Source organism: Acipenser ruthenus, chromosome 9, assembly GCF_902713425.1.
Source record: "Acipenser ruthenus chromosome 9, fAciRut3.2 maternal haplotype, whole genome shotgun sequence".
NCBI lineage: Eukaryota > Metazoa > Chordata > Actinopteri > Acipenseriformes > Acipenseridae > Acipenser > Acipenser ruthenus.
In genome coordinates, this window is record NC_081197.1 from 12602525 (window position 1) to 12618083 (window position 15559).

The window sequence follows — 15559 nt, forward strand, 5'->3', positions numbered from 1 at the left end:
TTTTGTTTATGTGGGAAAATATTATAGAGTTTGGGGATTTTGACCATAAGTCTGCTTTAGATTGCTATCAAAAAATAGAATATACCAGAATATAAAAGACCTTACAAGGTCTTACAAACAAATAGACGGCAGACAAATCACATTGTTCCATTAACATTTTACACCAAAGCTCAAGGCTTTAGTTCTCTGAATATGCATGACCCCCACGCGGTGCCTGCCTCTCCCCACCCTCCAGGTGTCCTCCCTGGGAAGCGGGAATGACCACGTGATGGACGCTGTGTCTCAGTGTGAGCAGTACGCCAAAGAGCAGGGCGCGCAGGAGCGCAACGCCCCCTGGAGGCTGTTCTTCCGCAAGGAGATCTTCACGCCCTGGCACAACCCCAGTGAGGATAACGTGGCCAACAACCTCATCTACCAGCAGATCGTCAGGGGGGTCAAGTTTGGGGAGTACCGCTGTGATAAGGTGAGGGCTCCCATCCAGGGTGTGTGGACAGAAAGTGTGAGGGGGAGGCAGTTTGCTTACAATTTGGTTTTGACGTGCAGTAGGCTTTACAAATCCCTTTTATATTAAATTCCTTTATTGTAGAAATTTAACTGGTATGGAATTTTAGTAATATCTGTATGACTTAAGGCTGCCGAATTCTACTACAAAGTAATGCACTATGATACGTACTTCCCCTTAAGTTTACCACTGTATTTTTGCAGTTTTCCCATGCTTTACCTACTATTATACTATGCATTTATCATATAGTAGTTTACCATGATTTGCCATGGTTTTAATATGCTTTACCAAGCTTTCACTGTACTTTTACAATGGGGCAAAACACATTCAACATTCCAGGTATCCTATTATTACTTTTATAACCTCTTCAATGTTTTAGAAAGGTTTACAGATATGAAAGAGTGCTGCTTAACATAATGGCAGCTGGTGTTCACTTTTTATTTCACTGCTGCATATGTTAAATATGCATGTCATATATGTTTTAGTGTTTATGCAGTAGGATGTGTAGATTGTAAGGCAATTTATTCAATATGTATGCATGACTCCCTGCTTTGTATAATATGATGCAGTGGTGAATGTGCTATTGGGTTTGAAGGGCCTGGGCTGTATTCTCTGTACTTTGTCCCTGTTGCTCAGGAAGAAGATCTTGCTGAGCTGGCCTCCCAGCAATACTACGTAGACTATGGCTCTGAGGTGCTTCTGGAGCGCTTGCTGAGTTTAATCCCTTCTTACATCCCGGACAGAGAGATCAGCTCGTTGAAAACTGTGGAGAAGTGGGCTCAGTTCATCATGGCAGCTCACAAAAAGGTGGGCAAAAGCATAACAGCAAGAGATGTTTTGACAGTACAAGTACAAGGAAAATGTTGTTCCTCAAAACACATGATAGAAAACATGAAAGGAATGTGGCTTTCATCACAGCGGATTATCCCTGTGTTGAAGAGCCTGAGATTACAGTATATATATATATTTTTTTTATCGCTGCAGGGAGTTTACACCCAGAAGAGGATGGACCCCCAGAAAGTGAAAGAGGAAGTGGTGGATTTTGCTCGATTCAAGTGGCCTTTGCTTTTTTCTCGGTTTTATGAAGCCTTTAAGTTTTCAGGTACTTATTTTGTCTTTATTTAGACATGCCTCCCACCTGGATACCCCTAATCAGATGCACCATGTAGTTTACAAGGGGGTCCAATGGGCACAGACAAGAAGACACCCATACAGTACAATTCCTCAGATCTTTATAATCACACAACAGTGAACGCAACAACCAAATAGATCAAATAATATGCAGTTATGTGGTCATTCATCTATTGATGTAAAAGCTGCCAACTTCTTGTCATACTGTATATCTGTATTAATTATGAAAGCACAAGGGATTTTAAACTATATAACAGGCAGTTCAGCATGGAAGACAGGACCTCATGTTTGAAGCAATCATTTAATAACCAGTATAGAGCATACTTAATCAGACATTGCAGTACCTGTAGAACATTTACATACATTCAAATGTCACAAACAGCCATAACAGAGAAATAAGAACAAAGATTAACTAACAGTTAATATTTATGCAATCCAAAATCACTTTGTATTGTATACATGTACATTGTTGTTTTAAGGCTTCCAATGAATTACAATAACGGTTTAAACGTTAGGTGTGAAAAAGCTAAGATAATCACTCCTCTAACTGTGTTGCTTCTGCCCCGGTCTGTCTTTAGGACCCAGTCTGCCTAAGAACGATGTCATTGTAGCTGTGAACTGGACTGGAGTTTATTTCGTCGATGAGCAAGAACAAGTTCTTCTGGAGCTTTCCTTCCCAGAAATCACTGCTGTCTCCAGTAGCAGGTACACAATCATTATTATAATACAGTTGTTTAATTTACCTAATCGGATTCCGATTCTGCTGTTTCTCTCCCTCCTGCAGATACTTAGATGCAAGCTTAGCAACAACAAAGCAAATAAGTCTAAATACACCATACGCTTTTTTAGTTCATAATAGCATTCTTACCCTCCACATTAGTTATTAACAGCTGGATAATTGACTGCAGTGATATTTAACCCTTTGCATGCTATACAAAACATGTATTTACTTTCCTGCATTAACTATACTGTTAACTCCTCCAAGGGCAGAATACAAAATGTAGGCATAGTTTTGTGTTAACTCCAGTCTTGCCTCTGTAACAGGGCTGAGACTGGGCACGAACCGGCGACCCCTCACACCACAAGCAGGTGTCTTAACCACAATGCAAAAGAGACAAGCTTATCTGCATTTGTGGTTTTAGAGCTTTTAACCTCATCTCACTGACAGCAGACAGACTCAACGGCAGTGTGTCACACAACACAGCCCGCTACGCCTCCAAAAATTTGCTTAGGAAACCTCGATTTACATTTCTTAGTTGTTTGTTTCTAGTTCTGTAAAAGATACTTGTTAAAAATACAGCTCTTTGTTTCTTAGATAACAAGTTATTGTGGGAATACCTGATGTTATCAGTTGTTGCTCAGTAAGAGGTGAACGCGAGTTCACTTGTTAATTAAAACCTTTTAATCACAGAGGAGGCAAGTTGCAGGGGCAGAGTTTCACGCTGGCCACCATTAAAGGGGATGAATACACCTTCACCTCCAACAATGCAGATGACATCCGGGACCTCGTCGTCACCTTCCTCGAGGGGCTGAGGAGCAGGTCGAAGTTTGTGGTCGCTCTGCAAGACAATCCAAACCCTGGTGAATGTCTGCACTATGTTGTGTTCATTAGAAAGTAGATTAGGCAGTTCAAATGAGAAGACAGGGTCAACTTATTTATAATAGGGTACCACCTTACAGCATGTCTTCAATTGCTATGTGGTTGCATAGTAAATAAATAGCTACATTTGTAAATACTGTGTAATTTCAAAAGAGGTTAGGAACTAAACATGTATGTAATTGCCGTGTGATTATATATACAATGGGCAGCAGAGAGTTACAAGGTTATGATTGCATTGAAGGGTTCTGGTGACATCATAAATTGAGTGAAGCTTGAGTGGTTTATGATAAATTCACCAGATTCCCGAGATGCAATTATAACCTAAAATAATTCACTTCAGTCCCATTTGTTTCAGCTTATAATATATGGATTCCATGACTTTCAAGGTCTATATAGAATGCAGGTTTGTTTGTTTTGTTTTAGTTTTCTTGGTCTCCGATGAATGATTCTCTGGCTTCCAGAGTGGGAATTTTGAAAACCGGCTGCCATTTTCAGTGTTTGGAATGTTTTTTTTTTAAATAAAAACAACAGCAGTTTAAAAGACATACAGAGAGTTGGGAAAGTCATAAATAGGTGATGTGTCATTATCACGTCGCTTAATTATGACTTATTTCGTATGGGCTGAGATGCAATTCTAGTACTTATCCATATATTATACTGTAGTGTAATTAAGAAAGTCTAACCAAAAATATTACTATTAATAATACTTTTTTGTTAGCTGGAGACGAGTCTTCGTTCCTGAGTTTTGCGAAGGGAGACCTCATAATGCTGGACCAGGATTGCGGGGAGCAGGTGATGAATTCAGGCTGGGCTCATGGCATCAATGATAGGACCAAACAGAAGGGGGACTTCCCTGCAGACTGTGTCTACGTGCTGCCTACAGCCACCAAACCCCCTCTGGAGATTGTGGTGAGTGCCGGTTACCGAGCTTCTGCTGATTCTCCTACAAAGGGTAGTCTTCTAACCATGTCCTCAAGTCAAAACAGGCATTTAAATCACTGGGTGTGTATTATTGTGTCCCCAGGCCTTGGTGACGATGACCCCTGACCAGAGGCAAGACGCTATCAGGACCTCCCAGCTGACACTGGTGGAGAGCAATGAGAAAGTGAAGCCATACACTCTGGAAGAGTTCTCCTACGATTACTTCAGGTGAGCATATTTGTTGTCTCACTGTTAACTGCAAAGGACAGGCCTTGCAGCTTGGCACAGGGAGTCATTCGTAATTCAAACCCACATATTTGTTCTCTGGAATTACGTGTCACTCTGATTCTTGACACTTTTGTTAAGAGATAAGTGTGTGAAAAGTAACTTCTCAGTCTAGCAGACACATTTTTCAACAGTAATAACGAAGGCTGCAAAAAGCGTACCTCATATTAGCACTACAGCTATAGCCAAATATTTCACATCACCCTACAGAATTAACCAATTTTGTCTCAATCCTGAAATTGTATGTGATGCAAAACCTTTGGCCATAACTGTACATGTCATAATGTTTCATTTTCCAGACTTTATTTCAATTTTAATCTTAGGAAGCCTGTTTATCCTACCACCACACCGTGTTCTGTGCAGCAGGTATTAGGGCCGCATCTGGACCTCAAGCTCACTTTGTTGCACATAGGACCTCAAGCCTGTCACACAGGAAGTGAATAAATAAACTCACCCTTGTTAAAGTGAAAATAAAGTCCTGAACACTGAATACAGCAAAATAATAAAGAGAGAAAATATACTGTGCCATTGAGAGATACGAGAGATGCAGTGAAAGAAGTCAATCTTTTTGTTTGTTTCCAGGCCGCCTCCCAAACACACGCTGAGCCGCGTGATGATCACAAAGAGCCGGGGGAAGGACAAGTTGTGGTGCTGCACCCGGGAGCCTATCAAACAGCCCCTGCTCAAGAAAGTGTTGAGTCATGAGGATCTGTCTCAGGAGGCCTGCTTGGCGTTCATTGATATCCTTTCACTGGCAAAATCTGCACGGTAAAGTTTGGTAAAGCTAAGATAAAAAGATTCTACAAGTAAACACAACATGTACTATACTTTACTGTGCAACAACTCTTCACTAATTTGCTTCCCTCAATTTTTTTCTATGTAAATTAGAGAGGCAAGCAAAGAGGAAGCACAGTCCTGTGCTTAACTCCATGCTCTCTCGGGTCGCAGCCATACTGTATTAATCAGAATATATCAGAATCATTGTTATGGTGTTCAGCTGTAGTACTTCTGTGTGTTTCCTTGACTGCTGATTCCCACCCATGATGAAGTATATGGGTGACTATCCATCCAAACGCACACGTTCCGTGAACGAGCTGACAGACCAAATATTTGAAGCTGCCTTGAAATCAGAGCCTCTCAAAGACGAGATCTTCTGCCAGATACTCAAGCAGCTCACTGAAAACCATGTCAAGTAAGTACGCGGGCTTCACACATGGGGTTCGTTACAGGTGGCTCCTCTGTCTCATCCAAGGAAATTGGGATTTTTTTTTTTTTTGATGAACAGCCATTTAGACCTGTAGTATTTTTTTTATATAAATATATAACCATTATGCAGTTAGTGTTGCCCTTCACCATGAAACATTTGCTTATCTGACGATAATGAAAAATGACTCTACAATACTATCAAAGGAATTGTATAGCATTCTCAACTAGGGGTTGATTTCATCCATTTTTACCCCGCCGGGATAAGCCACTGGATTTTTTAGAGCATTTTACAGTTCTGGAGAATTTTATTAACCACATTTTTATAGTTATCCTGTGACTAGCATCAAAATAAGGAGTTGATGTTATCCAATGGGGTGTCCGTATAGTATATTGCATGTTTACACCAACACCTTAAGGCAGTGGTTCCCAGACTTTTGAAGCTTGTGCCACCTTATTCAACACCGAAATATTGTGTGACACACTGATGACTGACTGGTAGAATTTTATGAAACAATAAAAAACATAAAATGTAAAATAGTGTGAAAGTATGAAAATGTACGTTTATTTGAATTAATTTAGTTAATGAAGTCCAATCAACATTTCTTCCCCTTCAATACTGAAGTGTTCCAGAGGTTGTTGGCAGAAAAGGTTTCTTATCCATTCATACTTATCCAAGTCAAGGTCTGGAAAATATAGTCCAAAGTTTTGTTGAACGGCTTGCAAATGATCGTTAATACATTCCTGCACTTCCTGAAGGTTGAACTGATGATCTTCAATAGCCTGCTGCAGGTTGAACTGATGATCTTCAGTAGCCTGCTGCAGGTTGAACTGATTATCTTCAATAGCCTGCTGAAGGTTGAACTGATGATGTTCAATAGCCTGCTGCAGGTTCAACTGATGATCTTCAGTAGCCTGCTGCAGGTTGAACTGGTGATCTTCAATAGCCTGCTGAAGGTTAAACAGATGATCTTCAATAGCCTGCTGAAGGTTGAACTGATGATGTTCAATAGCCTGCTGCAGGTTCAACTGATGATCTTCAGTAGCCTGCTGAAGGTTGAACTGATGATCTTCAATAGCATGCTGAAGGTTAAACTAATGATCTTCAATAGCCTGCTGAAGGTTGAACTAATGATCTTCAGTAGCCTGCTGCAGGTTGAACGGATGATCTTCAGTAGCCTGCTGAAGGTTAAACTAATGGTCTTCAATAGCCTGCTGAAGGTTGAACTGATGATCTTCAATAGCCTGCTGAAGGTTAAACTAATGATCTTCAATAGCCTGCTGCAGGTTCAACTGATGATCTTCAATAGCCTGCTGAAGGTTGAACTGATGATCTTCAATAGCCTGCTGAAGGTTGAACTGATGATCTTCAATAGCCTGCTGCAGGTTGAACTGATGATCATCAGTAGCCTGCTGAAGGTTAAACTAATGATCTTCAATAGCCTGCTGAAGGTTGAACTGATGATCTTCAATAGCCTGCTGAAGGTTGAACTGATGATCATCAGTAGCCTGCTGAAGGTTGAACTGATGATCTTCAATAGCATGCTGAAGGTTAAACTAATGATCTTCAATAGCCTGCTGAAGGTTGAACTAATGATCTTCAGTAGCCTGCTGCAGGTTGAACGGATGATCTTCAGTAGCCTGCTGAAGGTTAAACTAATGGTCTTCAATAGCCTGCTGAAGGTTGAACTGATGATCTTCAATAGCCTGCTGAAGGTTAAACTAATGATCTTCAATAGCCTGCTGCAGGTTCAACTGATGATCTTCAATAGCCTGCTGAAGGTTGAACTGATGATCTTCAATAGCCTGCTGCAGGTTGAACTGATGATCATCAGTAGCCTGCTGAAGGTTAAACTAATGATCTTCAATAGCCTGCTGAAGGTTGAACTGATGATCTTCAATAGCCTGCTGAAGGTTAAACTAATGGTCTTCAGTAGCCTGCTGAAGGTTGAACTGATGATCTTCAATAGCATGCTGAAGGTTAAACTAATGATCTTCAATAGCCTGCTGAAGGTTGAACTAATGATCTTCAGTAGCCTGCTGCAGGTTGAACGGATGATCTTCAGTAGCCTGCTGAAGGTTAAACTAATGGTCTTCAATAGCCTGCTGAAGGTTGAACTGATGATCTTCAATAGCCTGCTGAAGGTTAAACTAATGATCTTCAATAGCCTGCTGCAGGTTCAACTGATGATCTTCAATAGCCTGCTGAAGGTTGAACTGATGATCTTCAATAGCCTGCTGCAGGTTGAACTGATGATCATCAGTAGCCTGCTGAAGGTTAAACTAATGATCTTCAATAGCCTGCTGAAGGTTGAACTGATGATCTTCAATAGCCTGCTGAAGGTTGAACTGATGATCTTCAGTAGCCTGCTGAAGGTTGAACTGATGATCTTCAATAGCCTGCTGCAGGTTCAACTGATGATCTTCAGTAGCCTGCTGCAGGTTGAACTGATGATCTTCAGTAGCCTGCTGAAGGTTGAACTGATGATCTTCAATAGCCTGCTGAAGGTTGAACTGATGATCTTCAATAGCCTGCTGCAGGTTCAACTGATGATCTTCAGTAGCCTGCTGCAGGTTGAACTGGTGATCTTCAATAGCCTGCTGCAGGTTAAACTGATGATCTTCAATAGCCTGCTGAAGGTTAAACAGATGATCTTCAATAGCCTGCTGAAGGTTGAACTGATGATGTTCAATAGCCTGCTGCAGGTTCAACTGATGATCTTCAGTAGCCTGCTGAAGGTTGAACTGATGATCTTCAATAGCATGCTGAAGGTTAAACTAATGATCTTCAATAGCCTGCTGAAGGTTGAACTAATGATCTTCAGTAGCCTGCTGCAGGTTGAACGGATGATCTTCAGTAGCCTGCTGAAGGTTAAACTAATGGTCTTCAATAGCCTGCTGAAGGTTGAACTGATGATCTTCAATAGCCTGCTGAAGGTTAAACTAATGATCTTCAATAGCCTGCTGCAGGTTCAACTGATGATCTTCAATAGCCTGCTGAAGGTTGAACTGATGATCTTCAATAGCCTGCTGCAGGTTGAACTGATGATCATCAGTAGCCTGCTGAAGGTTAAACTAATGATCTTCAATAGCCTGCTGAAGGTTGAACTGATGATCTTCAATAGCCTGCTGAAGGTTAAACTAATGGTCTTCAGTAGCCTGCTGAAGGTTGAACTGATGATCTTCAATAGCATGCTGAAGGTTAAACTAATGATCTTCAATAGCCTGCTGAAGGTTGAACTAATGATCTTCAGTAGCCTGCTGCAGGTTGAACGGATGATCTTCAGTAGCCTGCTGAAGGTTAAACTAATGGTCTTCAATAGCCTGCTGAAGGTTGAACTGATGATCTTCAATAGCCTGCTGAAGGTTAAACTAATGATCTTCAATAGCCTGCTGCAGGTTCAACTGATGATCTTCAATAGCCTGCTGAAGGTTGAACTGATGATCTTCAATAGCCTGCTGCAGGTTGAACTGATGATCATCAGTAGCCTGCTGAAGGTTAAACTAATGATCTTCAATAGCCTGCTGAAGGTTGAACTGATGATCTTCAATAGCCTGCTGAAGGTTGAACTGATGATCTTCAGTAGCCTGCTGAAGGTTGAACTGATGATCTTCAATAGCCTGCTGCAGGTTCAACTGATGATCTTCAGTAGCCTGCTGAAGGTTAAACTGATGATCTTCAATAGCCTGCTGAAGGTTGAACTGATGATCTTCAATAGCCTGCTGAAGGTTGAACTGATGATCTTCAATAGCCTGCTGAAGGTTGAACTGATGATCTTCAGTAGCCTGCTGAAGGTTAAACTGATGATCTTCAATAGCCTGCTGAAGGTTGGGGAACATGACAGTTGTGGTTCATCCTTAATTTCCTTTTCCGCAGATACATTTTTGCAATGAATGCATTCAGTTTGTCACTCAGCTTTAAAACTGAAGTTCCCTGAAGTTCCCTGAAGTGAGGCATTCAACTCATTTAACTTCACTGTTAGACAGTAATTGGCCTCTTCCAAAAACTTTCTCAGTTCTTGGAGTTCGAAGACACAAATATTCTGCCATGTGACGGCCATCTTGACTCGCAATAATATAACAAGGATTTATGTTCTGAAACAAGTCCTCAGAAAGAAGAGAGAAAATCTGTGCTTTTACTGGTCTTGTTTTAATGAAGTTTACCATTTTAATTGCTGCAGGCTAATTTATTTTGATGCAAGAGCTTCTTGGTGGAGCATGCAGTGCCCAAACAGCGTCAGTTGCCACCTTCTTAAACAAAGTCTGTAATCCTTCTTTCTTTCCAGTCCCCGTCTGTGCACAGACCAACACAGGAATTCCAGCTCAATCCCTTTTCTATGATGAATTCATTAAGAATTTTTAAAATGTCTTTTGATGTAGCTTGTCGTTCAGTGCTTTTACAAACCAACAGATCTTCAGCCTTGTCATTTTCAGATGCGTCGCGTACATAACAGATCAAATGTGCCTCACCTGCCGCATCAGTTGCTTAGTCCAGTTGCAGCGCAAATCTGGTTCCCCTAATCTTCGCTAGTAACTGCTGAAGCACGTTTGAAGACATTACTGCCCAGAGTTATTGGAGAGGGGAATTGATTTTATTTTTGCAGCTTCAGTATTGCCAAGTATTGTTTGAACCGTTTCTGTGCAAGCAGGAAGAAGTAATGTCTCACCAATGCTGTGTGGCATCTTACATTTGGTTATTCTATAAGATACATGGAAGGAAGCTTTTACTGCTTTTGTTGGCACTGATGTTTTCTGAACCATTGATAGTTTCTGTTTCTCAAAAGCACTGCGCTTTCTTTCAAACAAATCTCAAGGTTTATTTGCAACGTCTTTGTGATTTGTATCTAAATGGCACTTTAATTTGATTGGCACCCACTGTTAAAATAGAATCACAGCTGACACGTTGTGGCCTTGTTTCTCTGTTTTTAACATTGACAGCAAAGCCAAAAGAAATGTAATCGTAAACTCCGTCACCCTCGTGTTTCCTCTTCCATGTAACAAAGGCATGCATCCTAATAAAGTACTGTACTTAATAAAGCTATTCCGATCCACCACTGCACTGTATATACACATTACAACAGGATGCCATAATGTGTGTGAAAAGGCAGTTTATTAGCGTTAGTGGGTGGTGTCACACACCAAAAAAAAACACAACCAGTTCAATATACGATAAGACATTTTTGCGACACACATGAGATTTATTGCCATCACTCCCGGTTTGGGAAACACCGCCTTAGGGGAATGTCCAAAAATGCACTATAAAAAAAGCCTGCTACAATGTGGTCTTTAATACAATTTTTTTTAACACATACTACATACAATGGTATAACACACGTTGTTGTTATTATTATTATTGTTTAGTCTAGTACCCCTGTGCTCTGTTTCCCTTCAGGTACAGTGAAGAGAAAGGCTGGGAGTTGCTATGGTTGTGTACAGGCCTCTTCCCTCCTAGCAACATGCTTCTACCCCACATCCAGAGGTTTCTACAGTCCAAGAAACACCATCCACTGGCTGTGGACTGTATGCAGAGACTGCAGAAAGCTCTCCGGTAACAGCACTCAGTAAACAAGTTGCATTATTAGTTTAGGACAGTAGATGGCAGCAAAATATGGCGCATGACTGAAGTCTGTTTCTATTTGTAACAGTAAGTCTGTTTCTATTTGTAACAGTACACTTACACACAATCCCTATCTGAAATTCCCATATAAAAAATGTCTGTAGTAAAGGTGAATCCTGTAGTGAACATAATAGGAAATTCCATGGGAATTATACACAAATATATATAAACAGTCATTTCTCTGAAACCTGGCTCGGACTATTCAGTTTACATCCCAATTCATTCAGTTACATTTGAACTGTCTCTTTCATTTAAAAGACGGAGGACTAAAACAAACAACCAGAAATGTGAGTTACAAACCTAACCTGTCCCAGGTTATATGGTTTATCTTTGTGGAATCCAGCAAACATAGGCTCCACACAGATTGTAGTTCCAATATAGGCTTCAATATGTTACAGATTCTAAACTGTGATGTTTATTTTTTCCTTTGTTTAAAACATTAGCAATGGATCCAGGAAGTACCCTCCTCACTTGGTAGAAGTTGAAGCCATTCAGCACAAAACCACACAGATCTTCCACAAAGTCTATTTCCCAGACGACTCAGATGAGGTGAGTATAGTTTGTTTGATCTTTTTTCACCTACCTTTAACCCTTTCAGTCCTGAAGAATACTTATTTATTGAGTGTACATGAGAACAGGACACATTTTAACATATATTCATTCACTACCTCAGACTAGGACCAAGGAGTCCCGTGAAGTTCCAACAGGATTTTCGACAGGATGTCCCGCCTGGACTGGGTTAAAATAGGCAAAAGCTTAGAGAGATTGGCACCACCTGGTGGTCAAAAAAAATTCATTTTGAAGAGAATGTGAGCGTAAAACTAGCCAAACCCACGATGGTACACTATAACAAGGAAAAAATCAGGACTGAAATTCTCTGTTTTGGTCAAACAGTCATGAAATTATAAAAGTTTAAATTACTGCCATTACTAATGGAATCGAAGACAACAAACCTGTTTCCTTGTAGCCTCATTTGCATAGGCTTTGAAATAAATGAACATCGTTTTTCATGTGTGGTACTCTGACAGCAAACAAAAGAACGCCTGTCAAATTGAATGAACTTCAAGAATCTAGTTCATAAATTAAAAACAATTATTCGTAATTAGATTCTAGTGTGCATAATTGCTTAATTAAATTTAATTTCCTACTGCTAATTGGCACACCGTATTATCGCATATTCTTCCTACTTATTCACTGTGTGGCACTGTGGCCTAATCTAAATTAAAATAAAGAAAGTGAGCTTTTTTAAATAAAGGTGGTCTGACTGTGTCTTCTCCACCCCTCCCCCTCGTTTCAGGCTTTTGAAGTGGAGTCGAGCACAAAAGCAAAGGACTTCTGTCAGAACATATCTAACAGGCTGCTGCTTAAATCTTCAGAGGGCTTCAGCTTATTTGTAAAGATTTCTGACAAGGTAGGAACCCCAAAGGAGGACTTATTAATTTGTTGCATTTGTAACACAGACACGTGATGGCCATCCATACAGCGATCAAGAACCCAAACTGAGTGTATGGATAATAACCGTAAAAATCAAGACAACAACTGTATTAGTGTGACAGATCATCTTTCATGACGGTGTCTTCACAAGATTATACTATACAGTACAGAGCTGGTAATTAAACTGCACATTATCTAAAGCTATATTAATCAAAAGTGTCTCGCTTGGCAAAGATCTAACGTTTGAAAGTGCTGTTCGTATTTCCTGTGTCAAATCCAGCACAGACACTTGTGCATGGGCTACAAAAAGCTGTTCCAGGTGAGAGACTGTAAGCAATAAATCACACTTAACCCTAATTATCACCAATGTGAGTCTGCATCCTGCTTTGATTCTTAATTCGCATGAATTAAAAAGAAAACATGTTACAGTAGTTCATGCTTAAATGTATTTGTATTGACACAAGTCTAGCGGAATCATACCTCAAGATTGAAACGATCTTAATCCTTACAGAATTATTCCGGGTTTTTTTTTTAATCTGTGTAGGATTTTGTGAGTAAAGATCTGGACGCGGATGCAGTTCAGCATCATTTCTAATTGAACAGGCTATGTTAAGTTGCTACATGTTGCTTGTGTTCTTTCCATTCCCTGTATCTCAGGTGATCAGTGTTCCAGAGGGGGACTTCTTCTTTGACTTTGTGAGGCATCTCACAGACTGGATCAAGAAAGCCAGACCAGCAAAGGATGGTAATGCTGCTTTTCTATTCAGAATAAGAATGCTCATAAAAAAAGGTGACTACGCTGGTCATTACAAACGTGGACATACTGTGCACTATCCTCTCCAATGCAGCGCGCAGATTTGGTACCCATTATTCTAGGTAGGATAAGCCTTGATGGTCCACATATATGGGGATACAGCAGTATTTATTTCTGGTTATACTTTTAAATAGGATAAAGGGAATATGTATATGAAATGCACTAGCTTTCGAAACCACAAAGGTAATGAAAGTCAGGTCAGTTCAGCCTTCAGTTTGCATTGTGCTTACCTTGCAGGTATAGTGCCTTCTTTAACATATCAGGTGTTCTTTATGAAGAAGCTCTGGACGAGCACTGTCCCAGGAAAGGATTCCATGGCAGACTCCATATTCCACTACTATCAGGTGTGCCACAATATCCGTAGTTGCCTGTATACTTGTTTATTTGAAACCAATGTGCCTCCAGGCTTCAAATCATATTCTTGCAACACCTATGAACAATCGTATTGCTGTTTACCATTGTAATGGCTTAGCAAAGTGATGTCAAGGACAAACGAAGCATGGCAAAGCACTGGCACCATAGTAAAGGATGGGGAAAGCATCAGAATTATACCGTTAGAATTTCCTTGATTTATTGTATCTCTGTGTAAGAACTTTAGATTACCATCTAATTGCATTGTAACAACAAGGTCCCTGGTTCTTTCATGGTAACAGCTGGTTTAATAAGTGTGTAATTACATGGAAATGGTCTGGACTATGGCATTACCATTTAATTACACTAGGTGGTTCACAAGGCCAGGTGATATCACAGCAGTTACAATGTAAGATCAGGAAGCATGTGTAATTCCACAGTTCTAATATAATGAAGTTGTTTTTCATGCATCTAAAGTTCCATGAGCGGATTTTGTGTCTCACTGCCTTTCTTCTCCCAGGAGCTGCCCAAGTACCTGCGTGGTTACCACAAGTGCTCCAGGGAAGAGGTGTTCCAGCTCGGCGCACTGATTTACCGTGTGAAGTTCGAGGACGACAAGTCACACTTTCCCAGCATTACCAAGATCCTGAAGGAGCTGGTCCCCCAGGACTTGATTCGCCAGCTCTCTCCCGACGACTGGAAACGGGTAATAAGACTGAAACACCAGGCTTCACACATCACTGGAAACCATGCTGTAATAAATCACAGACACAGCTGATTTCATATCCGACTGGCTTTAATGCTTCACACCAGCTTGTGTACACAACAGCTCCAGTTCAACTGACAACAAAAATCTAGCTATATATATATATATTGAAGTAATGATTTCCACTATTTTGATTGAGTGCCATGTCTTGCCTCCTCCTATCTGTAATCATAACATGATTAAAAAGAAGACAATCTGACAATCAGAAAAGGCTATCCTTAGACTCAATATCACCAATTACGTTACCATGACAACTATGTCTCTGCTAATCATCCTCCACTATAATGTATCAATGACCTTCAAACATACCTGTGAGCTGTCAAGTGCCCCTTCCACCACAGCAATAGCAGCTCCTGTCTGTTTCCCTCCCTTGGCTGATCCAGCGTCTCTTTTTAATGGAACTTTTCTTTTGCTTGAACTAATAATGGGATGTGCTTAAAGTTAGTGTAACAGGACTTAACATTGAATTGCTATTGATTGTCATTTCATACTTAACTTCCCAGTCCATTGTGGCCTACTTCAACAAGCAAGCTGGAAAATCAAGGGAGGAGGCCAAGCTGGTGTTTTTAAAAATTATCTTCAAGTGGCCTACATTTGGATCTGCCTTCTTTGAGGTTAAGGTATTGAAGTTTCCATTTTATATTGCGTCTTGCTTTAATATTGCATTGATTCTCCTATGATCACAAACAATCACTTTGTTTTTGTTTTCTTCACAGCAAACTACTGAGCCAAATTTTCCAGAGATCCTGCTTATAGCAATAAACAAGCATGGAGTCAGCTTGATAGACCCAAAGACCAAGGTGGTATTTTTAACCTTTTAACAACTAGCTTACAAACATGATAAGTTAATATATTATAGCGTGTTGGTGTTGTAATAACACACTAGGAGGCGTCAGTCCTGCTTTAGTCGCTTAAGGTGCTTTATTAAAGGCAGC

General features: G+C 40.4%; 1 protein-coding gene across 5 annotated transcripts in view; it reads left to right on the forward strand.

Annotated features, from left to right (window-relative positions):
- LOC117973044 (unconventional myosin-VIIa-like) overlaps window positions 1-15559 on the forward strand; it is a 64836-nt gene that overhangs the window by 46526 nt on the left and 2751 nt on the right. For all 5 annotated transcript variants that reach the window (XM_059031167.1, XM_059031163.1, XM_059031165.1 and 2 more), the window contains 17 exons: window positions 236-463; window positions 1139-1309; window positions 1487-1604; window positions 2212-2338; window positions 3045-3214; window positions 3952-4142; window positions 4258-4382; window positions 5022-5179; window positions 5478-5631; window positions 11035-11190; window positions 11703-11808; window positions 12557-12670; window positions 13351-13438; window positions 13745-13851; window positions 14379-14564; window positions 15128-15244; window positions 15341-15424. In XM_059031167.1, the coding sequence (XP_058887150.1) occupies window positions 236-463; window positions 1139-1309; window positions 1487-1604; window positions 2212-2338; window positions 3045-3214; window positions 3952-4142; window positions 4258-4382; window positions 5022-5179; window positions 5478-5631; window positions 11035-11190; window positions 11703-11808; window positions 12557-12670; window positions 13351-13438; window positions 13745-13851; window positions 14379-14564; window positions 15128-15244; window positions 15341-15424 (2400 nt within the window). The remainder of the gene's footprint in view (window positions 1-235; window positions 464-1138; window positions 1310-1486; window positions 1605-2211; window positions 2339-3044; window positions 3215-3951; window positions 4143-4257; window positions 4383-5021; window positions 5180-5477; window positions 5632-11034; window positions 11191-11702; window positions 11809-12556; window positions 12671-13350; window positions 13439-13744; window positions 13852-14378; window positions 14565-15127; window positions 15245-15340; window positions 15425-15559) is intronic.